The sequence below is a fragment of the Dasypus novemcinctus genome, chromosome 26, assembly GCF_030445035.2.
Source record: "Dasypus novemcinctus isolate mDasNov1 chromosome 26, mDasNov1.1.hap2, whole genome shotgun sequence".
NCBI lineage: Eukaryota > Metazoa > Chordata > Mammalia > Cingulata > Dasypodidae > Dasypus > Dasypus novemcinctus.
In genome coordinates, this window is record NC_080698.1 from 55,535,351 (window position 1) to 55,561,813 (window position 26,463).

The following is a 26,463-nucleotide window of genomic DNA, read 5'->3' on the forward strand; positions in this document are numbered from 1 at the left end:
CATCATCAAGTGCATGGCCACGTGACAGAAAAGCCAAGCAGCGAGAATCTCCGGCCCCCAGTCCCCAGAATGCCACCGTGTTCTGGGAGAAAACATTGCCTTGCTAATGCCTTGATTTTGGACTGCTGGTCTCAAAACTGTGAAGCAACAAACTCATTGTTTGAGCCAACCCATGGCATGGCATTAGTTTCAGCATCCAGGAAACGAAAGCACCTTCAACTGGCTAGACTTGATTTGTTCCCAAGAACACTGACTGACGCACTTTCTTCGAGGAATGGAAAACATTCCATTGAATAACATTCCACTTATATTCATCGGAATGTAAATTTCCCCATTAATATCATTTATACCAACAGATCTAATTTATGAACTTTCATGAATTTCCACATTAATCTTCACAGAGTCATTTCTGTGTGCTTTTTCCCAAACACTTTAGTACAAAACATTTCAAACACGCACAAATGTTGAAAGAATTTCTTAATGAACACCAATATCCCCACAATATTGATTACATCGTTAATATTTTAATATACCTGTTTTATCACACCTCTCTCCATCTATCCATCTTGCTACCCACGCTATTATTATCTTTGTAATTAGAGAAGTTGTAGGTTTACAGAAAAATTATGCAGAAAATACAGAGTTCCCATATGCACACCCCTCCATCCGTGTTGTTCTGAAAATTAGCTTTTAATGGGCAAATTGTTTTTCTACTTAGATTTGTTAGGCTAAGATTAAAAGTTCCAAACCAGGCCACAGTTTTTGCTCTAAATCTCTGACAACCAAAACAAAGAAGACAAGAATGTAGAAATTTCCTAACAAACTTGTCTTTATCGTGAAATACACATGTATCTCATGGGCTTTTTTTCAAAGTTTGTGCATCCTTGTTTTGGATAATTGCATAAAATTAGAAAAGAAGTCCTGGCGGGAGTCAAAGTGTATCATAGCTAAAAGCAAATAAGGGCACTCTACTGCTTAACTTCCAATTCTGGCTCTGCCACTTGCTAGCCCTATGTAGTCACATTTCTTAACCTCTCAAAGACTCAGTCTCTTCATCTATAAATATACTCCATAGGTTTGTTTTGCAGATTAAGTTAATTAATTGGTTTAAAGCTCATAGAACAGGGCTAGGAGCATAGCAAACACTCTGTTTGGGTTAATGTGAAAATTCACAAGAGTTCATAAATTATATCTGTCTCTATAAATGAATTGGCAAGAATATTCTGGACGTTTTCTTCTTTGGGTCGATTATTTTCTGGATTGCTAGAAGTCTCATTACAGATTTGCTTTCCTACCCAGGTTGCTAGTTAACAAACTGCTTCTCTAACACACAGCTTTTTGTTCAGCTCTTTTTCAACAGTTTGTAGGGAGATAAGTCGGGAGCTAAATCATTTTGGACTTTGAATGACAATATAAGGAGTCACTTGCCTATTCAGGGCGTTTAATGTTAGCTGCTGTAACAAACATCCACGCATACACACACAAGTCACATATGCGGCTTAACGCAACTTTCTTTCGCCCTTGAGCAAGGCACCCTGTGGATACTGCTGGCTGGAAAGCTGTCCCCTCCCGTTGCTGTTGAGGGACTCCCAGTCCTTCCATCCGGTGGAAGCCCCCTCCTCCCTCCCACCCCCCGCTCTACCAGATGGCTCCTGATGTACAACGGGCCTCCCCACCCATGACAGCTGTCTTGGGCAGAGCCAAGAGCTGCTGAAGTTCTCCCCGAGACCCCTTCACAGTCCTGCAGGCTCTTCTTTAGGTTCCCCCAGGGACCCCTAAATGTCCTTGACAAGACAGGCGTGCAGAGCCCTGCCGCGTCCCACCTCTCCTTGCAGCCTTTGCCAATCTCTAAATCCCCACATATGGATTTATAAATGTCATTTCCCATGGAAATGTAAATTCTTGTATATGGGAAAACCATGATCAGAGCGGACAGGAGCAAGGAGCTAGGGGGCCAGGAGGCACACCCCACACCCCTGGCCACAGCAGTTGCTGACTCTGGGCCATCTAAAATTGCCCCCTGCTCTTTATCCCCTCCAGCCCTCCTCTCTCTTTTTTACCGATAGCATTTGTCACCAGGTGTTCCTCACCTCAGAGTTTCTGATTCTGGGGTGGGGAAGGAAGTGTTGCTTTTTCATTCATTCCCAGCATTTCTGACGCCGCTGGTCTCAGAGCCGCACTTTGAGAACCAGCCCCCTGGAAGGTGAGGTCCCCTCCAGGAGCATCTGGAGCGCCCAGCTCGGTGCGGGGCCCTCGGGAAACACATGATCACAGAGTGAAAGAAGACGAGCAGGAGGGAGTGCGGACGGACAGAATGACACTCCCGTGCACGGGGCCCCCCACCCGTGCCAGTCGCTGCCCTTGGGGCGCCAGGACCGACACTGTGCTGGGTGTTCCCGGAGCGAGGGCAGTAGGAGCCTGGACCCCCTCTCCTCTGCCCTGGCCCCCGCCGCCCACTGGCCCCCGCCGCCCCCTGGCCCCGCCGTGTGAGCCGCCCCACCCCCACTCGGCTGGGCCTTCGCGGCCTCTGTGACGTCACGGCTCCGGCGGGGACAATGGTTGCCACAGCAACGTAAACTGAGGATTCGGACGCTTAGAGCCGACAAAAATCCCGGCAGTCCGCGGCGCGCGGGGCCGGTGGGTGCGCGCGGGGCCGGGGGTGCGCGCGGGGCCGGGGTGCGCGCGGGGCCGGGGTGCGCGCGCGGTCGGGGGTGCGCGCGGGGTCGGGGGTGCGCGCGGGGCCGGGGTGCGCGCGGGGCCGGGGTGCGCGCGGGGCCGGGGGTGCGCGCGGGGTCGGGGGTGCGCGCGGGGTCGGGGGTGCGCGCGGGGCCTGGGTGCGTGAGAGGTCGGGGGTACATGTGAGATCGGGCGTGCGCGTGCGGTCGGGGGTGCGCGCGGGGCCGGGGTGCGCCCGCATCGCCCGCAGGCCTCTCCGGGACCCCCGCGCCAGACTTCCTGGCAAGGCTCCCCGCGTTCTCCACTCTGTCTTACTCGTTTTATCACTTACCTGTCCCTTCATACCTTGAACTTCTCTTGCTGTGTATAGCCGAGGGCGCTCCCCGGGACCCGTGGGCGGTGTGGGCAGGCAGAGCGCCTGCTAACCTGAGGTTTTCCTGGTCCCCCCGGTTTCTCCCAGCCGCGGGCTGCAGCCCCCCGGGAAAGGCGCAAGCCTGGGTTCGAATCCTACCCCCGCCCTTCCTGGCTGTGGGCGTGGCACCGCGCTGACTCTATTTGGCACACCCCTCCCCATTTCTTTCGGTGGCTGGTTAAGGAGTCCAGGTGATTTGATGGGCGCAGCCGCTACAAACCGTGAAGGGCCCTGTCCTCGTGGCGTTTCCGTGCTAGGGAGAAATAGGCGGTTCACCCATGTTTTGAAGAGATCAATCAGAGTGGTAATTGCACAGAAGAAAACAGAGGTCTTATGGGGGTGGAGAGAAAGAAACCAGTTTGGATGGAATGATAAGAGAAGGTCTCCCTAAAGGGGCAACATTTGAGCTCACACTGAAGGCAGAAGAGGACTCAATCCCATCCTCTGGGCTGCGTGGGGGAAGAACTATTTTGGCAGAGACTGCTGGTGCAAAGGCCCTGAGACAGCAGCGTTGCCATGTTCTAGGGACAGAAGGATTAGGACCGAAGGGGAGGTGGGAGAGGAGGCAGAGAGCTGAGCAAGTCTGAGTCCCCAGTGATGAGCCTGGTGGAAACCTGGGCGAGGGGCCTGGGCGCTGGTGGACCACCCACTCAAGCACCATGTCACTTTCCAGGTGGAGATCTCCTTTAGCCGAGGCCAAGCTTTGCAGTGACCCTTTGGTCCTCATCCAGGATGTCCAAAATGCTGTCCACCATGGTCAAAGACACAACCGCTGACAGTGAGTACCCAGCAGGGGTGGGCCACCAGCCTGGGGTGTGGCTCTCCTTCACAGCCTCGGGGCCTGGGACAGTGGAGGCTAGACTTGCGCTGGTCCTAAAGTCCGGCCGTGAGGCAGAAATGAAGCTCCTTGGGAAGGCACCGAGGAAGGGGGCTTGGGGGTCAGCATCTCGCAGCTTTCCTCCAGTGGCACCTGCCAGGTGGAGCCCGGGTGAAGCGGTCAGATGGCAACACCCTCCTTACCAGGATCACACTTGGTGGCGCCAGAGCTCAGGCACTTCTGCGGCCACTTTTGTTGCATGGTTGGGGGAGTCAAGAGGCTGTACCATCCACCCGCCATGTACGTGTTTTGGGATTTTTAAATATCAGAACTAAATAGTATACACTTTTTAAAAACTTGATTGTAGTTCATATATACAACCCCAAATTTCCCATTTTAACCATGTTCAAGTGCGTAATTCAGTGATATTAATTACATTCTCATTGTTATGCTACCAGTACCAACATCCATTACCCCAACTTTTCCATCACCTCTAACGAGAAACCACACCCATTAAGCAAGAACTCTCCCCTTCCCACCCGCACCCCCTGTCCCTGGCAACCTGTAATGTACTTTCTGTCCCAATGAATTTGTTTATTCTAGGTATTTCATATCAATATTTGTCTTTTACACTCAACATGATGTCTTCAAGGTTCATCCATGCACTTCACTTCTTTTTGCATTGTGTAGATAAACCATATTTTGTTTCTCCATTCATCTGTTGATGGACACGTGGGTTGCTTCCACCTTTTGGCTAGTGTGAATAATGCTGCAATGAACATTGGTGTACAAATATCTGTTCCAGACCCTGCTTTTTAAAAAAGATTTACTTATTCCCCTCCCCACCCCCCCCCCCACCCCGTTGTCTGCTCTCTGTGTCTGCTTGTCTTCTCTTTAAGCAGCTCCGAGAACTGATCCTGGGACCTTCCAGAGTGGCAGAGAGGTACTCAATCTCTTGCACCACTTCAGCTCCCTGGTCTGCTGTGTCTTTTATTGTCTTTCCTCTGTGTCTCTTTTTGTTGCGTCATCTGGCTCCGCCAGCACTCCTGCGCGGGCCAGCACTCCGTGTAGGCCAGCTCTCCACTCAGGCCAGCTCACCTTCACTAGGAGGTCCCGGGAATCAAACTCAGGACCCCCCTCATCTGGTAGACAGGGTCCCAATTGCTTGAGCCATATCTGCTCCCTGAGTCCTTGTTTTTAATTCTTCTGGGGGGTATATTAATACCTAGGTGTGGGATTGCCCAGGTCATATGGTAATTCAATGTTCAACTTTCTGAGGAACCACCGAACTGAATTCCACAGTGGCTGTACCCTTTTACATTGCCACCAGCAATGTATAAGGGTATCACTTTCTTCACATCCTTGCCAGTACTGCTTATTTTCCATTTTTAAAAAAATAGTAACCATACCAGTGGGTGTGAAATGTATCTCATTGTGATTTTTATTTGCATTTCCCTGATGAACAATGATGCTCACCATCTTTTCACATTGATACCAATCAATGCAGGGGTTCTCTGCACAAAGAAGAGCCAATTATGCAGCACCAGGGTTTCAAAGAGAGGAAAAGTTTATTGCCAAGTGCAAAGGCAAGGAAATCAGAAGGCCTGTTGGGCATGAGACTGTCTCCCTGAACTGGAAAGCTTTCAGGGTTTTATACATTCAAAGGCAGCAGGCCTAGGATAACGAGGGAGGACAAGGTTAGAGATGGCCTAATTACGGAGCATGCACGGATTGATTGCGTGCGTAGTTCACTTAAGTTTAAGGTTTAGGTTCCTGCGCCCATCAAGCAGGCCAACTTTGATTAGAACTGCTTTGGTTTAGCAAGGAAGCTTAGAAATGGGGGTGGTTGGTTCTGGGTTTAATCATTAATCAACAAGGGGCTGTGTGCAAAAGGGTGCCCAACTTCAGGGTTGCAAAACCAGATAAGGGGACACAAGTAATGAGTTGTCTCACTAATGCCCAGTCACTGGGCAAAGATGATGCAGTTTTAAAAGATAGCATCAGCAATAGAGCAGCAAGGCATTTGAGTTACAGTTCAAGGCATTACAACAATTACAGATATCTGCTTCTGGTTACATACATCAAGGCTATAATTCAATGAGCTATCACAGCTATTGGCATTTTCTTTTGGCTACATTGTAATATATCAGAAGGTTAGCAGTTGCCTAAAATACAATTCAGTGGATAAAACATATCTGTTAATTTTTCAGTTACAACATGCTTCTTTAGAGAAATATCTATTCATGACTTTTGCCCATGTTTTAACTGTGCTACTTGTCTTCTTGTTAAATTACAGCAGTTCTTTATATATATTCTGGATATTAAACCCTTATCAACCATATATTCTTCATTCTCTTGGTTTTGAATAGATCATTTGAATGGGAAAAAGCTTTCCTATGGCTCAAAATTCAAAAGCATGTTCAGAGACTCCTGCCCTGTCACCAGACACCCGTGCCCACTCCATGGGGGCAGCCATGCCACCGTCTCTTATGTACCCTTGCAAGTGTATTCTATGTACAAACAAGTAAATATGTATAGACATGGGTTTTCTTTCTCTACTACAAATGATCACACAATACGCTACACTGTACCTTGCTTTTCCCATGTAAGTGGTATGCCATGGAGATGGTGCCTCACTGACACAGTTGAGTTTCTTTACACTTTTTGTGGTTTTGAGCACAACAGCAGTCCCATAGTCTGGATGTATCATAATGTAACCAGTCCACTCTTAATGGGTGTTTAGCAGATTCCCCTCTATTCCTCTTGCTCTTTCTCTTTTTGTTCTATTGTAAATTGAAAAATGAAAAACTGAAACAGAATTACAGGAAAAGGGTAGCTTGGAAATGTCTACAGATAACAAATTAGCTCTCTTGGCACTCACGCAATGCAAGGTAATTGGGCTATGACAAGATCACTGAAGGATTTATACAACGCATCAATTCACCCCATAGCACAAGGGGAATGGCTGGATGGCGGGCATCCTGGGACCCCGCGGCTTTCGGTGGCCCATCGAGACTGGGTGTAGAACCTGTGTTGAGACCCATAGAGATAGGAGGCTGCCCTGCGCTAGCGCCATGGTCTGTGTGTTTGTGCAGCGGTATGGCAGGCCCGGGCTGGGCAGGCTGCAGTCAGCGTGGCCAGGGTGCAAGGGCAGGGGCTCAAGCCAGGAGAACTGAGATCCATGTCTCTGGGGTTCAGCTGCCAGAGCTGGGAAACAAAGAGTAAGAGGGAATGCGACGGGCTTGAGGAGGCTGAAATCCCAAACCGAACTTCCACCCCAGTCAGCGGGGAGCTTGTTTCGTTGAAGCCAGAGCAGGACTCTGGAGGCTTCCTTGCTGGCCCACCTGGTCGAGTCACTTCACCTCTCAGAGCCTCAGCTTTCTCACCTGTGAAATGGGAAGAATCCCTATTCCCTTGGGCTAGGGCGAGGTTTAATGCGAAAACACCTGCTAAGGGCTCAGCGCCTTGCCGGACAGGTGGTAAGTGCTTTATAAACAGTAACTTTAATGATATATTTCTTTTTCTATTATTATTTTTGCTACCAACGCTCTCCTCCCTTCCCCACAAGATGGTCTCCAGTGTGTGAAGCCTGAGTGGGAGGGAGGGAGGGAAGGAAGGAGATGCTGAAAGAGTGAGGGGGGAAGGGTGGCTGTGGGTGTGGGCACAGGCAAGGCCGGGGGGTGAGACGGGTATGGTGGAGGGACTGTTTGTGCAGCACAGCCTCTGATATTATGTTTTACTCCATGATCCTATAGACCTTTGTGCCATTAATATAAATGATATTTATAATATTAATAAAAATAATACGGGAAGGTCATCTCTTTGGGGGAAAGCGCTGGGTAGGGTAGCTTTATCATTCCCTCGTCAGGCTCTGGGACCCCTGGGCCGATCGTCCAGGCTCGCCTCGTGGGGACAGCTCTGTTTCTTTGCCCTCCCTTGGCCCAGCTCTTCTGTGTCCCTTTCCTCCGCCTTCCAGCGCCGTCACACCAGGTCTGTCTTTCGGGACCCGGCTCAGGCTGAGCCCCTCCAGGAAACCCTCCCTGTACCCTCTTCACAAGGTCCACGGGCCGGGCCCCTGGGGAACCAGCTTCCTCAGAAAGCTCGCGGCTCCCGGGGCCGGGGTAGGCCGGCCACCCGAGCAGGAGGCACGCCAGGTGGCCCTCTGGCTGCGTGGTGGACACTGAGACGCTCTGCCGGCACGGGAGGCGTTCGGGGCGCGCCTGCTGGCTAAGCGGGGGCTGCTGAGGGCGTTCGGGGTGCGCAGGACACAGGAGACTGGGTGGTGGAGAGCGCTGAGTTTTTCCTTTCATTCACAAACATTTATTAAGTGCCATGTATGTGCTGGGTAGGCCTGAGTAAAGCTGAAGGAAGTCCTCCCTCATTGGTCCTCCCTCACTGGACTTACGTGTGATGGAGTGGAGGGGGTGGGGGCAGGCAAAGGAAAATAAACAGTCTATAGTTACAAAGGACAATAAATCACGTAAAGGAAAGAAGTGGATGCTTTGAACAAGTCCTGGGGGATGAGGGTAATTCAGATGGACAAGCGGGCAGGGAAGGGTTCTCGGAGGAGGTGGCGTTTGCATATCCGTGGCATTCCTGATGGATGAGTGGGTGCAAAGCAGGGCATTTTCATCAGTGGGGGCAGTCCAGACAAAGTCCCTGAGGTGGGAATGAACTTGAAGTTTTCATGAAGTGACAGAAGGCCAGTGTGGACCTCATGTCCAGAGGGAGGACTGTCCGGTTCTGTTGAGACAGTGGGAAGGGTTGAAGCGGGGAGATTGTCCAGTTTCTGGCATTTATGTCTAGAATTCCATTCCTAAGACACAGGCAGAGGGGCTGCAAGAGTTTGCCCAAGGCCTTTCTTTGGCCCAGAGCAGAGTCTGAGAGGAAAGAGAAGAGAGCTTGGACCACACAGAAGAGCCAGGGAAAGCTCAGCGTGGACCACGAGGTGCCCAAGTCAGAGCTGGTGGCTGCCCCGCACCCAGAGCCAGTTCCGGGGGACCAGCTCCATCTCTGGGGCTCCAGGCGTCCACTCTGGAACCCAGCCCTGAGCCTCAAGGGGGTGGGAGTTGGGGGTTGTTCATTCAGGGACCCAGTTTATTTCCTAAGAGGTCAGGATCCCAGGAGAAGGTTGGGAGAGGGTCATCCGTGCTACAGCCAATTACACCTGAGTGTTGAGTTCCCCTTCCTTCTGTCCACATTTCCACACTGGGAAGGATGTGGGGGTCCAGAAAGCCTTGTCAGACATACCCATTGCCAGCCTTTCCCTACCACTTCTGACTGTGTAGCGGTGGGGATAAGCTGGATTCAGTATTTTATTTTGGCAATTTGGGGAAACTTGGTTTTAAGTGACCTGACCTTTATGTCCAGGAGTGAGAAGGGGTTGCCCAACTGCCCATTAGGCTACTCTGGGGACCACGTTGATTTAGGCACTCACCAACATTTATTGGGTCAGACACTCTGCTAGTTTGGGGGATACAGGGGTCAATGGAACAGAGGTAATTCCTGCTCTCAGAGAGTTTGTAGGTGTATTATTCAAGCCAAAAGGGTGCTGGTGCAAAACAAGAAATCTGGCTTTTATAAAGGGTATTTATTTGGGGTAGAAGCTTCCAGTTATGAGGCCATAAGCATAAGTTACTTCCCTCACCAAAGTCTGTTGCCGCGTGTTAGAGCAAGATGGCGGCTGACATTCAGCTTCCCTCTTCCTCCTGAGGCTCCGTGGTCCCAGCTTCCTCCAGTATCAGCTGTAGGCTGGGATAAGTCTTGTCTCTCTCCTGGGGCTCATTTCTCTGCAGGCTCAGTTGCTCTGTTTTCTCCCATGTGTTTACTTCCCCAGTTCCAGCTCAAAAACTCCAACCTCCCTTCCCTGCGGTGCGGACATGGACCAATCAAAGCCTTAATCATTATTTAATCAAGGGCAAGTGAAACCTCTGAATCCAATCCAATCTAATATACCCAGAAGAACAGATCAGTTCACAGACATAATCCAATATCTATGTTTGGAATTCATAAACAATGCTACAGTAGGAGACTAATTACAAACAACACCCCCTCTTTGCTCATTCTGCACCCACACACCGGCCGCCTCACGGCTCCTCTAACATACCAGGCAAACCTCGCCTCAGCTCTTTGCACTGCTGTGTGCTCTGCCTGGACTGCTCTTGCTCTAGATTCCTCTGTGGCTCCCTCCTTCACTTCCTTTGGAATGTATTCAAACATCACCACCCACCACCCTGCTCCACCTTTACAGCCTGTTTTCTTAGTCTCATTGGCACTTCCCACCTTTTCCTCACTTATCTTGTTGTCTCTCCCCCACCCCAGGAAAATATCAGCTCTGGGAACTGCCTTGTGTGCTGCTGCCTCCCCAGAGCGGGGCACAAATGGTTCCTCCATTAAAAACATGTCAAGTAAAGGAATTAAATAACTAAGTAGATGAGATGGTTTCCAGAATGACATAAGGAGTCTATGGTTGGAAGGCTTCCTGGAGGAGGAGACATTTGAACAGAGACCCTGAGAATGATGGGCTGACCCAGCCTGGAGAGAGTGCATCCAAGGGAGGGGCCCTGAAGCAGGCGGGGTGGTGGCTGGAGGCAGCCTCAGGCCTCTGCCGTGAAAACCACCAGCGGTTTGTGGGTGAGCAAATGACAACCAAATTTGGCTCTGAATGTTTCGCCTGCTTGGAAGACAGTAGTTCCTAGGGACGGGACAGGCTGGGCTTACCCAGAGAGGCAACCAGATGGGGGTGTGAAGTCACTGGGGGGGTCTGGCCTTGGCAGGGGGGGAGCTGGGTCTGTGTGCCCCGAGAATCAAAGTGGTAAAAAAAAAAAACCTGCCCCCGTGTGCATTTTCCCATGCATCCCTGGGATAAGAGAGAAGAGGAATTTCTGGGAAATTCTGAAAGGAACTGGAAATCTTGTTTTTCTAGTTATAGACCAGAGAGGCCTGGGCATCAGGGTGAAGTCTGATGCATAAGACAACCACAGCTGCGGCAGCAGGGTGTGTTTTCCCTCTTGTCGGGGCAGGTGCGCGGGCTGGCATGGCGGCTCTGCTCCAGGCCCCAGTTGCTTTGCACCTGCTGCTGTGCTGGCCTCATTGTGCCGGACAGCAGCACGGGAGGGGTAGGGCACCAAGGGACCCCTCCCCTGAATGACCCCTGCTCATGTCCCATACATAGGCACAGGGCCACACAGAGTTGGAGGGATGCTCGGAAATGAAGTCCTTGCCCTCTTGCTATGAAAGAAGGGGAGAAAGGCGCTCGGGGGCAGGAAGTGTGTGACAGTTGGAAGTTTTTTGTGAATCCCAGAAAAGAGCACATTCTTGGAGCTAATCCATTCCTGAGGGGGTGCGGCCTTTAGATTCAAATAGATTTAGTTGGGGAGTCTTTGATTGGATTGCTTCAGTGAGGTGTGGCCCAGAGTGGGTCTTGGTCCTGCTGCTGGGGTCTTTATAAACAGAGGGCTGAAAGCAGCAGACACAGAAACAAGCCACAGAGACAGGGAGAAGGAACAGGAGCTCAGAGAGGATTCCAGGAGAGAGGAAGCCTCAATGGGGCAGCCAGAAGCTGAATATATGGGACCCCAAGAGAAGCAGCTGCCCCCATGTGCCCTGCCACTGGAGGGAGTCCAGGAGCGGCTAGGAGCCTGACGATGCCTGGATTTGGACATTTTCGCAGCCTCGGAACTCTAAGCTTTTAACCTCAAAAATTCCCATTAAAAAAGCCAACCCGTTTTCTGATATATTGCTCCTAGCAGCTTTTAGCAAACTAAAACAGCAGGCCATCGGCAGAGGCTGCCCCATCTCTGCAGCCACCGCTGATAAAATTCCATTCTCTGGTTCAGCCCTTTCGTCCAGGCTGTGTCCTGGTCGCTTTGTTCCAGGCAGAGCTTCAGCTGAGGACTAGGCTGGACAGAGATGTGGGTCCTGCCTGAACCCAGGGAGAGGGGACTCCACGCCTTTCCTCATGGTGCAAGCGGAAAGGGAGGCCTGGAGGCCCCCGAGTTTGCAGAAGGCACTGGAGCCCTTGCTGGGAGTGTGCAGATGTCACTCCCTGGCTGTGCACCTTGGGAAGCCACCCGGTGCCCCTGACTCCCAGGGTCCTCATCTGTGACGTGAGGGCCACGTGGGGAGGAGATGAGCGGGTCCAGGTGTAGAGCCCAGGACCAGGCGTGCGGTCAGGGTGACTCTTATCTCTGTGCCGTTGGCCGATCGAGGAAGGCGGGGAGAGGGGAAAGATGCCTCTGGGGAGGGCCACAGCTGAAGACACAAAGTGGGAAAGGAGGGGTAGGACGGGTGCAGTGAGCTGGCAGGGTAAGCTGTGGACAAGCGCGGAGACCCTAATGACCAGGCTGGGGGCTCCAGCCAGGCCCCAGCGGGCAGATTGGGGTCTTCCTCCCCCTCTCTGGATTCTGCTCACCTTTTCAGCCTCTGTCTATCCCGCGAAGCCCAACACTGCATTTCACTAAATTTAAGACCCACTGTCATTTTTTTTATATATAATTTTTTTTCTCCCCATCCCACCCCCCCCAGTTGTCCGCTCTCTGTGTCCATTCGCTGTGTGTTCTTCTGTGACCACTTCTATCCTTATCAGCGGCACCTGGAATCTGTGTCTCTTTTTGTTGCGTCATCTTGTGTCAGCTCTCCGTGTGTGCGACACCATTCCTGGGCAGGCTGCGCTTTCTTTCACGCTGGGCGGCTCTCTTTACAGGGCACACTCCGTGCGCGTGGGGCTCCCCTACGTGGGGGACACCCCTGCATGGCAGGGCACTCCTTGCTCGCATCAGCACTGCGCATGGGCCAGCTCCACACGGGTCAAGGAGGCCCAGGGTTTGAACCGGGGACCTCAAAGCACTAAGAAAGAAAAACTGCTGCCAAACAGTGGTTGCCTTAGGCTTTTCACTTATTTCACAACAGCTCTTTTAGACTTACTTAAGCACAGCTTTCTATCACAGGTCACTCCACTGCATACATAAATATATATACAGTATATGAAATCAATGAGTTAAAAATAGCCCTAAAACGTCTTTGCATGCCAAATTCAACTCTTCTGCATCACTTTTTGGCCTGGGGTTGCTGTGTTTCACATCTGATTGCCCTCTATGCCTCCAGAAGTGTTGGTGATGCTCCCTCGTTATATCCGGGATTTTCACCTGAATCCCAATACTCCATCTGCAATTTGGTGCATATGCCTGGCAGAGACTACATCCCAGCTCCCTGACCCAGAGTGGTTTCAAGGCACATTCTACACATCTTGGAAGGCTTGATGTGCTGTAGTATATGCTGGTGATTCTCAAAGTCGGATCTCCAGCCCCATGCCTCCCTTGGGCTCCAGGCTTATATCCACCTGCCTGTTCAGCCTCTCCCCTTGAATGCCTAATAGACAGCCCACACTGAGCACATGCACACGGGAACTCCTGATTCCATTTGCCCCTCACCAGGCATCTCCATCTCAAAAATGTCACCCAGCTGCTCACGCCCCATGCCTGGGGGTCATCTTTGACTCCTCTCTGTCCTGCTGAGCCCACCTCCCCACCAGCTCTCTACCAGCTGACCCACACCTTGCCCAAGTTACAACAGCTTCCACTGACTTGTGCCATTTCCCCTGCTTCAACCCTTTGTAGGACTTTCCATTGCTTACAATAAAACCCAGGTCCTTGCACGGCTTGAGAGCACCCCGGGTCCCCTGCTCCTTAAGCTCCTGCCTCTCCAGCCACACCAGGCTCTGCTATTCCTTCAACATGCCAAGAATGCTCCCTTTTTGTGCTCTGCCTGCGAAGCCCTTGCCTGGTTGACTATACCCACCCATTTTCCCCCACATCGATCTCTCCATAGGGCTGTGTGATGGTTTAGTCCATCTGTCAACTTGGTTAGGTTATGGTGTCTAGTAGTTTGGTCAAGCAAGCATTGGCCTGATTGATACTGTAAAGGGATCCCATGGATGGATTTACACCTATACTCAGTTGATTGCATCTACAATCAACAAAGGAGACTGCCTTCAGAAATAATAGGAGTATCCTTATCCAATCAGTTGGAGGGCTTCAAGCAAGACCTGAAGATTTCGGAGGTCAGAAAGAAGAGTTTCTGCCTCTTCCTCAGCCAGCCAGCTTTTCCTGGGGAATACAACTTTACCTTCATTGGAGTTTTCAGCTAGCCGCCTGATCTATGGAATTCGGGCTTGCCAGTTCCCACAGTTGTGTGAGCCAATTCCTGTAATAAGTACCCCACCCCCACTTCGCCTTTTCTCTCTTGCTCTCACTCTCTGTTGGTTGTTTCTCTGGAGAACCCTAAAACAAATAGGCTACTTGAGTGCCCTAGAATATGGCATCTGACTGCCTCCAGAGCAGGTGATCCCAGAAAGAGAAAGACAGAGTCATGTCTTCTTTACTGTGGCAGGTTGGAGTTAGCTCTCTGCCCCCTAAAAACATCGTTTTAATCTTAATCCATTCTTGTGGGTGTGAATCCATTGTAAACAGAATTTTTTGAAGAGATTGTTTTCAGTTGAGGTGTGGCCAACTGAATCAGGATGGGCCTTAATCCTATTACTTGAGGCATTATAGAAAATACAACAAATATTAAAACATAGCTACCACCCATGGTTCCAGTTTGGTTTACCTTATGGTTTACACTTTAGACTATACATTTTTCTAAATTTGGGGTGAAATTTAACATGTCCTATACCCATCATTGCACAATCTTGTGAAACACTTCCATTGCCCCCCAATTACCCCCACTTCCATTTATTCTATTCCTCTCTCCCCCTCCCCTCAGGGTCCACAGTAACAACCAAGCTTCACTGCTTGAAGGACCAAATTCATAGATACTTGCAACAATGCTGAGGGCTTGACACACTAGACTGTCCTCCCCCATTGCGAGCCACCAGTACTCTTGAGAGACACCCTTCCTTCTGTTTGAGAACATCAGGCCTCCCCAGGATGGGGGTACACCTTCCCACTCATTGTACGGGTCTCCACCCAATGATATAATGCGCTATGACAAGATGAGCATTCATACACTCCCTAGAAGCTTGCCCCTCTGCCAGATGCCCCCCATTAAGCACCTAAAACAAGTAATCCTTCCCTATTATATTTTCTAAAGAGTTTTCTCAACATTACAGTTTCAACCACATACCCAACAATCTCCCATGTTCACTTGCTCCCCGCAGCCCTCCACCCAATTCCTTGGGCCATGGTCCATCTCCCAACCCTAGCCCCCCTCAAGCCTGCAAAGCCCTACCCAATAGTATCCCTGTACCCCTGTCTTTTCCCTTCCTTACACAACTACTTACCTCCATTTTATTATAGATTTCACCCATGTAGGCATCAGCTCACATCCTTCCTCTCCCCCGCAATTTCCTGTAAGCCTATCATCCAGTCTTCAGCTCTCCGAGACAGCTTGATTTGCTTATTTCACATCAGAGAGGTCATGTAATATTTGTCCTTCAATGCCTGGCTTGCTTCACTCAACATACAGTCCTCAAGATTCATCCATGTTATCCCATATGTTAATACCCTATTCCTTCTTACAGCTGAATAGTATTCCATTGTACGTATATATAACATCAGCTGTAGCAAATATAACATGAACATGTAAAAAGATCATTGTTGAGGAAGGGGAAAAGGGTTTCATATTGGATATATGTGACTTTATTGTGATCTATATTGTATATGTGATCACAATATTGTATATGTGACTTTACTGTGATCTAAAACTTTTTGAAGATAAAATTAAAAATTAAAAAAGAAAAAGGATGCAGACACTGAGGAAGGAATGAAAGGGATTGCCTTGCCCTTGTACATACAGGGCAACACCTATTACAGTGGTGGAAGGCAAAATGTCAAAAACAAAGTTTTATATTTTTCATTTTTTAGTACCCCAATTTATTTTTTACTTTATTTTAGTTTTTCTAAGTTAGTATGTATTCTATTTCGAATATTTAATCCTATCATTATTATTTCATTTTCCTACTAATTGTATTTGGCAATATATAAGGCTTCATATTTGAAGAAGTTTTGAATCACAGAGGTGTTCAACTATGACAGGAGAGGAGCACTGGTGTGGGGTGTTATTGATGGGGGACACATAGTTGGGAGGGAGTTCTCCAGGGCATGGATATAGGGTATATAAAAATGTTTGGATATTCGTTGGGTATTGTCATAGTAGATAGAATTACAAATGACAACTGAGGGAGAGCTGAGTACCTAGCCAGGGGAGCTCTGTAATATTCCCCAATGGAACAGCAAAAATCCCCCAAGTGAAAGGGCAAAGACCAGTGAAGAAGGATGGTCCAATGATGAGTCCTTGTTACTGATGACTATGCTCATAAGCCTGTGTGCCTGAATTTTCAACTAGGCCTAGAACTGCAGTGTGCCTAAGAGTTACCTCCTGAGAGTGTCCATGTTACTCAAATGTTGCCACTCTCTAAGCCAAACTCAGCATGTAAATGCATACCTTCCCCCCAGCATGGGACATGACACCTGAGTATGAGCCTCCCTGGTGCCGAGGGATTACTACCCATCATCAGCTGGTGATGCAACTATAAAAAGATCTTAAATAAAATGGGGAAATGGTAAAGATAAATGAGTTTATATAGCTAAGAGACTTCAAAATGAGTTGGGAGGTCATCAGAGGGGTCAGGCTTATGCACATCTCAGCAGGATCCCAGAGACAGCCAAAGTAGATACAACCCCAGGTACTGGTAGTCTTGAGGGTTATGGAGACACACAGGTTCTACAGTCATGGCAGATGGCTCTGGAGTTCAGTGCCTTGTCAGGGGACCCTACTTTGGATTTGCTCCTGAGTGTGATAGAGTTATACTCAAATGTGACCTTTCTACACATGCCTCTCCTGTCACTTTTATTGAACCTGTCATTGGCCCTGGGGTTGGTGTATACTCAGGAGACTTGAATGTCTGGACTGGCCATATGCCATCTGGGCCCTGAGCCTCAGCAAAGTTGCAACACCTACTCTCTGTTTTGTTGGACTTACCCAGGCCAGCTAACAGGTAGGTGAAGATGGCCAACCACCACACCAGGGAACCAAGATGCCTAAAACTGCAAGCAGGAGAATTGCATCCATCAGCCATGTGGGATCTAAGGCCCCTCTTGATTTCAAGGTGGAGTGGACATCACCATCCTAGGGTCCACAGGATAGAGAAATAAAATATGGATTAGAGTGGACTTACTGGTATTCTACTATAGAACTACTGTGACTCTAGCAATGGAAGAAATTATATCATTGATGTGGAGACAGTGGCCACAGTAGTTGCTGAGGGCAGGGAGCAGGAAGAAGAGATGTGATGTGGGGCATTTTCTGGGCTTGGAGTTGTCCTAAATGATATTGCAGGGACAGATGCTGGACATTATATATCTTGCCATAACCCACTGAATGGACTGGGGGAGAGTGTAAACTACAATGTAAACTATAATCCATGCACTACAGCAGTACTCCAAAATGTATTCACCAAATGCAATGAATGTGCCACAATGATGAAAGAGGTTGTTGATGTGGGAGGAGAGGGATGGGGTGGGGTGTGGGGCATATGGGAAACTCTTGTATTTTTTAATGTTATATTTTTTTGTGATCTACGTACCTTTAAAAAAAAAACAACAATAATTTTTTGAAAAAAGAAAAAGAAAATACCATAAGAAAAAAGCCAAGGGAAGAATCTGGAAATCATCTATATCCAGAAAAGAAAGGAAGATACTACTATATGCGTTGCCATGTTACAGAAAAGCCAAGGGGCAAGGATCGCTGGTAGCCAGCCCCAGAACACCACCGCCTTCTGCAAGAAGGCATCACCTTGCTGACGCCTCGATTTAGGACTTCTCTTAGCCTCAAAGCCACAAGCCAATAAATTCCTGTTGTAAAGCTGACCCACGTACGATGCTTGTTTCAGCACAAGGAAACTAAAATAGCTTTTTGACATCAGAAAATGGGGTGTGGCTATTGTAAATAACAAAAAAATATGGAAATGGTGTTTAAATTGGGAAATGGGTAGAGGCTGGAAGAATTGTGAAGGCCCGAGAACGAGCGTAAGCTGAAGAGAAGGTCTTAGAGTATACTTAATTCTTCATGAACACAATGTTGGCAAAAACATGGGCATTAAATGTACTTAGGAGGAAATGATGAATGTGTCATTGGAAATTGGAAGAAAGAGCATCCTTTTTATAAAATGGCAAGAACTTGGAGAAATTGAGTTCTGATATTGGCTAGAAGGCAGAACAGGTAAGCAAGGAACTTGAATATTTAGCTGAGATTTCTAAACGTATAGTAGGTTCAGTCTAGTGTCTCCTTGCAGCTTATAGTAAAATGCAAAAGGAAATGGATCAGCTGAGAGCTAGACTCTGAAGCACAGAGGAGCCAGAAGGGGATGATGTGGAATATTCTGAGCCTGTGCAGAAAGTATACTCTGAGACCAGGACTCTGTCAGGAACCTTCCTGAGCTTCTGAGGCCCCAGAGAACATGGTGCTCCATGCAAGGGCTTCGCTAAGGAGAAGAGATGAGTGACTCATGGAAACAGCCATTTCAGAGGTGGTCAAGACTGGAAAGGCAGTTACCCAGGAAGCCTCTGTGGAGTGTTCTGTCGTTGGATGGTTTGGACCTCTGGAACTGCATGCTCAGCCAACAGGGTTTTGTGAAACTTGCATGAATAGAAGCAATACCTGAAAGAAACAGAGAAGGGATGAATGGAAGGAAGAATGACTTCAAGGACACAATCATGGAAGCAAAGATCTGGACCAGAAAGATCTCCTGGGGCCCCGAGAGGGGGTCCATCCACATCTGTGGGCAGGGAAGGCCCACCCCTGCAGTTGAAGGGGCAGGCCATCTGCCTCAGTGCTTGTAAGTGGCAGGTCTGGCACCCCATTGTTTGAGGAGAGTGCTGCCACCCCAGTGCTTGGAGATGGTGGCACCTGTGCCCTGGCGTTGGCCAAGAGCCTGGCCACCACTTCATTGCTCAGAGAAGGTGGAGCCTTCACCCCAGGGAGAGCATGGCCACCCTGCCGGTGCTTGGAAGGGGTGGGGCTGAAGCTCCAGGAAGATTGGAAGATCAGAGGGCAAAGCATCAAGCCTCAGGCCACTCTCAGAGCTAGAGTTTGAAGAGAGCGTGTCCTGCTGGATTTCACATCCATGACCCAAACTGTTTTCCCACCAGTTTCTCCCTTCCTGAATTGGAATGTCAATCCTATGCCTGTCTCACCCTTGTATATTGGAAGCAGGTAACTCGTTTTCTAGGTTTTACAGGACCCCAGACTGAGGCAAATTTGGCCCCAGGGTAGACCATACCCAAAACGGATTTTGACCATACTTTGCACTTAGCGTTGTTCCAAAATTACCTAAGGCTTTTGGGATGTTGAGATGGAACGAAGGCGTTCTGTGGGTGGGAAGAACCTGCCTTTTGGGGTCCAGAGGGGCTTGGGGCTATGTGGTCTAGAAAAACATCTTCTTAACCTTAATTCATTCTTGTGGATGTGAACCCACTGCTGCTGTTATTTTTAGTTGAGGTGTGACCAGCTGAACCAGGGCGGGTCTTCATCCTACTACTGGAGGCCTGGTAGAGAAGGCGGGAGAGAGAGTAGCCATGGGGGGCCGAAGCTGCAGGAAGGGGAGGGCTCCGTGGGGGCTCCCTTGTCAGCTCCTGGTCCTCCTCTGCCCCCCGCACTGAGGCGCCACTGAGGAAGCCCAGGCCCTTGATGCTTGGAGCTTATACCTGAGGCTCACACCTGCTTTCCCCGTGGCGCCCCCTCATGTAAGAACCCCCGGCTGCTCCTGGATGGTGGAACTCTGCCTCCTCTCTCCTCGTCAGGCCCCTGGGGGCTTTGGGGCTCTCCCTAGTGCCTTCTTGGGGCGCAGAGGCTGGACACGGATTGCACCAGGGGTCAGAGCCCATTGCCTGGATCGCATAACCTCAGTGTTAAAGCTAACACCTGCATATTTTTCTCCCTCTCACCTTCCCTCCTTTCCTTCCTCTCTTCCTTCCTCCCTCCCTCCCTTCCTTCCTTCCTTCCTAGAAAATAGTTTCGCTTTAAGATAATGCTATTATCTTTAAAAAATATTTGCTCAGGGTGTGTGCATTTTTTCACTTTTTGCGAGGACATTGTGCGCCCAGTCAGTCCTTCCCTGATTCTCTTGAGAATTATTCTAAAAGTCAGCTCAGTTTTCAAATTGAAAAAATTAAATTTTGTGAAAGTACCAGAAGAAAATGAAGATTTTAAAAAGTGTATTAACCATTTTATGCTAAAATATTAATATAAGGTTAATATTTAATGTATTCAGAGGCAGAATGCAAGACACAAAATCCCAAACTATTTTTTCACTAAACAAAAATTAAAATTTGTTGTAAGGAAAATATATGACAGAGTCAAAAGGGAATTGGCACATCACCTGGAGGAAAAATATTTTCAACAGCTCTGGCAGATAAATGAGCCAGTGTGCTTTGATAGATAAAAACTCCCCAAACCATCTAAAAACCTCAACATCCCAATAAAAATATGGGCAAAATATACTGACAAAAAGAGAGAAGTAAATAAATGATGAACTTCAGAAGATCTCATTCATGAATATAACTGGTAAATTCAAATTAAAACTGGGGCAGTTTGAAGTTATTTATAAATTCCAAAAGAGATATAGATTATGTTTGTAAACTGGTCTGTTCCTCAGGGTGTGATACCCTTTGATTGTAATAGATTCAGCTGAGACATCTGATTAAATTATGTTAAGATTAGAGCTTGATTCAATCACATCATTAGAGTGCAACTCAATGTTGAGTCCCAGTCCCCTTGGTGGGCTGATAAAACAGACTTTCACAGGGAAGTAGACACACAGGAGAAGAACACAGAGGGATAGAGACAGCTCATTAGATACAGCAGAGGCCCCCAAAAGAGAGATGAGCCAATAGTCTGCAGCTGACCTTGTGAAGAGACCAGAGCAGCTAAACCTGGGAAGCAATGAGCCCTGGGGAGAGCGATGAACCTTATGCCAGCCTACAGCTGAGATCAGAAGAAACTGGGACCTTGGAGCCTTAAGAGGAAGGAGGAAGCCTGAACCCTCTCAGATGTCACCCGCCATCTTGCTCCAATACGTGGCAAATGACTTTGGGTAAGAAAGTACCTCTTATGGTACCTTGATTTGGACTCTTTTGGGCCTTGTGACTGTAAGCTTCTACCCCAAATAAGTACCCTTTAGAAAAGCCAACAAGAGTTCTGGTACTTTGCATCAGCACCCCTTTGACTAATACAGAAACTAAGATGGCCTCTCACCTGTCAGGTTGGCAGAATTCCAGGCGTGTCGAGACGCAATCCAACTAACTGTGGGGCGCGAGAGCAGCCCTTCCAAGAGTTTGGAAATTGTGAAAGCCTGGAAATAACCTCAGGACCTGTCGGAGGGATTTTCCTAACCAGCATTGAGCCATGCACAGGAGAAGATGGACTTTTAGTGAAGAGGCACAGTGTGAGAGTGTGTGTGCAGACAATACTTCTGCATAGGTTTAGAAGCAACTGTTTGCAGCGATGGCTTGGGGTAAGGTCCTACCTACCTGTCTGGAATGTTTGCTATGTATGGATAATGATTTTTCCATTAAAAAGTTGTTTTTTTTTTAAGATTTATTCTTTATTTATTTCTCTCCCCTCCCCCTGCCCCATTGTCTGCTCTCTGTGTCCGCTTGTATTCTTGTCACTGTCACTGGGAATCTGTGTTTCTTTTTGTTGCGTCATCTTGCTGCATCAGCTCTCCGTGTGTGCAGCACCACTCCTGGGCAGGCTGCGCTTTTTTCACGTGGGATGGCTCTCCTTGAAGGGTGCACTCCTTGCACATGGGGCTCCCCTACATGGGAGACACCGCTGCGTGGCAGGGCACTCCTTGCACACATCAGCACTGCGTGTGGGCCAGCTCATCACATGGGCCAGGAGGCCCTGGGTTTGAACCCTGGATCTCCCATGTGGTAGGTGGATGCTCTATCAGTTGACCCAAATCTGCTTACCAAAAAAGTTCATTTTTAACAGCATGTCGGCTTGTTTGTTTTGGGTTCTGGTCTGTTTAAGATGAGTGGTGCCTGCTGATTTTTAGGGTGTGTATTAGTTTCCTAGGGGCTGCTGTAACAAACTAGCACACAGTCAATGGCTTACAACCACCGACATTTATTGTCTCTGGAGAGCAGAGGTCTGAAATGCAGGTGTGCGCAGGGCCACGTTTCCTCTTCCCTGTTGGGGAGGGTCCTCCCTGGCCTCTCCTGGCCTCGTTGCTGGCTGGCGCCCTCCACCTGCGTCCTCACGAGGGCTCCTCGCCCCTTCTTCTAGGGACGCCAGTTACATGGAGTGAGGCTCGCATGCCCCAGCACGCTCCGATCCCACTTTGCCTAATTCTATCCGTAAGGGTCTTTTTTTCCAAATAGGTCACATTCTGACATTTGACTTCAACATTTCTATTTTTTTTTTAACGGTTAATTAAATTTTACAACCTGAAAATTTAACCATATGCCCACAAGAAGCACATAGTCAGAAAATAATAATATGGTCAGCCAATCTCAGTCTCTTCATGACTCTTTTTTTTTTTATGGGAGGCTGTAGCTCTAATTCTGGCTGGGAGGCCTTCACGAGGCTCTCCCCAGGCCCTCCACTCCTGTGCAGAGGTCTGTCGGGCCTGCTGGGAATTTGAGGGGAAGGTGGTTTGGGTCTGATCTGCTGGCCATCTAAAAACAGACGTAGAGCTTGAGAGGTGGGCAGGGGCGACAGGGCAGAAGGTCGGGCAATTCCTACACAGATTCATATTTCTAGTTTTTCATGAAAAATCAGAAGTGCTGGCAGCCCAGACAACAATAACTAGCTGGCATTCTGAGTTTTCCACAAGCCTCACCGCCCCCTACTGCACCCCTCCAAAAAAATACTACTGTTGTATATTCTTCTGGGCCCTGAAGGCATCTGAATTTTCGGTCCCTCAATCCTCCCTCTTCCTCCATCTTCCCTGACTCCACCTCCCATCTTTTGAGGGTCTGAGCCTTTTGTATCTTTTCCCCCACTTTCCTGGCCCTACCTTCCTCCTCAACATCTCAAGATCATTATCCTTAGAATCACACTCATTGTCCTGCCTTGGAAACGTGAAACCACCCACCAGAACACACCTCTGGTGGCTCCTGCCTCCTCGGCCTCTCTGGGCACAGACTGGAGTCCCCGTTGCAAACCTTTCCTGGGGTGGGCTGGGAGGAAGTCTCAGGCCAAACACCTCCTTCCCCGTGGCCATCAGCTGAAGAGAGAACAACAAGGAAACAGGAAGCCTGAGGGAGCACGTCAGCTAAGGCGGGTGCCCTGGGGCGCTCACCCAAAGGGCGGAGCATTTCTGACCCTCGGGGAAGGGAGTGGGGGCCTTGGCTTCCAGGCCAGCCCACCTCAGTTTTCTGAGTGTATTGGTCAGCCAAAGGGGTGCTGATGCAAAACACCAGAAATTGGCTGGTTTTTATAAAGGGTATTTATTTGGGGTAGGAGCTTACAGATACCAGGCCATAAAGCATACAGCACTTCCCTCACCAAAGTCTGTTTTCATGTTTGGAGCAAGGTAGCTGCTGACGGCTGCGAGGGTTCAGGCTTCCTGCGTTCCTCCCTTCCAGGGTCTTGCTTCTCTCTGGGTTCAGAGTTCCTCTCTTCCCAGGGCTTGCTTCTTCCTGGGCTCAGGGTTCCTCCCTTCCTGGGGCTTGCATCTCTTTCCTCTGTGAGCTTACTTCCCGGGGCTCCGGCTTAAGGCTTCAGCATCAGACTCCAACATCAGAAACCCTCCACTCTGTCCTTTGCCATGCCTTTTATCTGTGAGTCCCCACCCACCAAGGGGCAGGGAATCAACGCCCTAATAATGTGACCCAATCAAAGCCCTAATCATAATTCAAACACACCAAGGTACAGACCAGATTACAAACATAATCCAGTGTCTAGTTTTGGAATTCATAACCATATCAAACTGCTACACTGAGGTCGGTCCAAAAGGCCAGGAAGGGTGAGCTGCTTCTCACAGGGGAGCAGGGTGAGGGGAAGCTCCAGGAGCTGCTGAGGGGCGGGCGATGTCTCTGACCCCTCCCCTCAAGCCCCACAGGCAGCTCTGCAAGGCTCAGCAGCAAGAGGGCTGGCCAGGCCAGGAGTCCTCCCCGTCCCCAAGTCTTGGAGTGTTTCATCTGCAAAAAGGTCCTGCTCTCCTCTTGGAAAACAAACTGAAGGATGTGCAAGAGCAGGCACGAGAGCACCTCCTAGCACCAGGGGCTGAGCTGGGAGCGTTCCTGGCCATTTCTTATGCCTTCCGCACAGCCTCTCAGAAAGGCCGGGATAATTGTCTCAGATGTGGAGCCTGGGCCTCAGGGAAGTCAGGGAATGTTCCCCAGCCTGCTCAGCAGGTGGGAGATGAAGCAGGGCTGGAGCCTCTCTCTTGCCTCCCCTTGTGTCTCCAACTCTCACAGGTCCGTCAGACTCACAGCTGTGCCCTCACGTTTGTGTCTCTACAGAAGGCAGCCTGGAATCCATAGAAAACAGTTCTTCTTCAATCATTGAGGAAAAATGGAAGAAACAGGCAAGCAAAGGCAAAGGTAACCCTGGACCTGGGAGGTTAAAGTCAGAGCTGGGGAGCGGATATGGCTCAAGCGGTTGAGCACCTGCTTCCCACATGGGAGGTCCTGGGTTTGGTTCCTGACGCCCCCTAAAAACAAACAAGCAAACAAATGAAAAAAATCAATGTGGGAGCAATGTGGCTCAGTGGTTGAGCACTGGCTTCCCACATATGAGGTCCCTGGTTCAATCCATGGCCCCATACCTGAAAAAAAAGAAAGTCTGAGTTTGTGGGAGGCACATCCTATCCCATCTGCCCCTAACTGCACTTAGACCTAGACTCCAGTTCTAAGGACAGAGATGAAATGCTGCCTATTTCCCTTAGGAATTGGGTTGCTGGACCTGAAAAGTACAGGAACATTAACAAATAGGATTTAATTTTCCCTCCAGTAAGGGGAAGGCCTTCCAGGGCTGGAATAACAGTGCTACAAAGTCATCCCAGTGACTTCCCAGTCCTTCTGCTCCATCTTGTTTAGCCTCAGGGCTTTCAATCTCAGGGTTATCTCATGGTCACAAAATGGCTGCTGCAGCTCCAGCCGTCACAGTGGTTCCAGGCAGAAAGAGGTAGCAAAGACACAACTGCCTTCCCAGAAGTCCCATCCAGCAATTTCTGGCTACACTCCATTGGCCAGAAATCTGTCACATGGCCATCAGTTCCTGCTAAGGAGGCTGAGAAATGCAGCTTTTAAGTTAAGCACATCACTGCTGCCTGTTAGGAATTAAGAAGGGTAGGCAGTTAGCTGTATGTGCCCCATCCTTTTAGCCCCTGACTCATCTGGGGCACAATGGAAAAAAGTAGGTTCTTCCTCTCCGGTGGCTTTAAGAAACAGGCATTTTGGTCTCCTCCAAGATAGTCAACATTATGCCCAAGGGTCCCCAGCATGAAAGTGTTTGGGGAAGGGGGGAGCAGAGGGGACTTCATCTAGAGGGGGCCCCCGGGGTGACCACTGTGCAAACACTCAAGCTCTACAAACAAACTACTTCTAATTGGTCTAATTGCGATCATTTTGTTTGTATATTCTTTTGAAATTTTTAGTTCTCACTCACATCACCTTGAATATTAGCTTTTCCCCTTCCTTTCCACTCCTTTTACCTTATATTTCTTTTTCTTGCCTTACTACACCAGTGAGGAACAGAAGTTTAAGAGTCCATGAGGGTCCTTGTCTTGTTCTTGACCTTGGGGCAAAGCATCTAACAGTTCACCATTGAGTATGGCTATAGAGTTCTTGCAGATACCTGTATAAGGTACCTATGGCTGCTGTAACCGGTTTCCACAAACCGAGGGCCTGAAACAACACACAGGTATTATCTTATCTTTCTGGAGATCAGAAGTCTGAAATGAGTCTTGCAAAGGGCTGATGTCAAGGTATCTTCTGGAGGCTTGGAAAGGATACTTTTGCCTTTTTCAGCTTCTGAAAGTTGCCTACAGCCCTTGGCTCATGGCCCCTTCCTCTATTCTCAAAGCCAGCAGTACAGCATCTTCAGATCTACAGTGCATCGCCCCAACTTCAGCTCCATTGTCACAGCTCCCTCTCTGCTTTCGTGGCTTTCTCTCTCTCTCTTCTCTCCATATTCATCCTGCTTATTAAAGACTCCAGGGAAACGGACTTGGCCCAATGGTTAGGGCGTCCGTCTACCACATGGGAGGTCCGTGGTTCAAACCCTGGGCCTCCTGACCCGTGTGGAGCTGTCCCACTCGCAGTGCTGATGCGCGCAGAGTGCCCTGCCACACAGGGGTGTCCCCCGCGTAGGGAAGCCCCAAGCGCAAGGAGTGCGCCCCGTAAGGAGAGACACCCAGAGCAAAAAAAAGCGCAGCCTGCCCAGGAATGGCGCAGCACACACGGAGAGCTGACGCAGCAAGATGACGCAACAAAAAGAGACACAGATTCCGGGTGCTGCTGACAAGAATACAGGCAGACACAGAAGAACACGCAGTGAATGGACACAGAGAGCAGAAAACTGGTGGGGGGGAGGAAGGGGAGAGAAA

The 26,463-nt window shown here is 49.3% G+C and overlaps 1 protein-coding gene across 7 annotated transcripts in view; it reads left to right on the forward strand.

The window, feature by feature from the left end:
• The first annotated feature begins 2,562 nt into the window (after positions 1-2,562).
• Positions 2,563-26,463, forward strand: part of CFAP100 (cilia and flagella associated protein 100) — a 58,993-nt gene continuing 35,092 nt past the window's right edge. For 2 of the 7 annotated variants that reach the window (XM_071212246.1, XM_058288567.1), the window contains exons 1-3: positions 2,563-2,637; positions 3,762-3,866; positions 24,332-24,457. In XM_071212246.1, the coding sequence (XP_071068347.1) occupies positions 3,821-3,866; positions 24,332-24,457 (172 nt within the window). In that variant the 5' untranslated portion in view covers positions 2,563-2,637; positions 3,762-3,820. Of the gene's footprint in view, positions 2,638-3,027; positions 3,393-3,761; positions 3,867-24,331; positions 24,458-26,463 lie in introns of those variants that run through there. The other 5 variants (XM_058288573.1, XM_058288572.1, XM_058288566.2 and 2 more) reach the window with 4 other exon arrangements.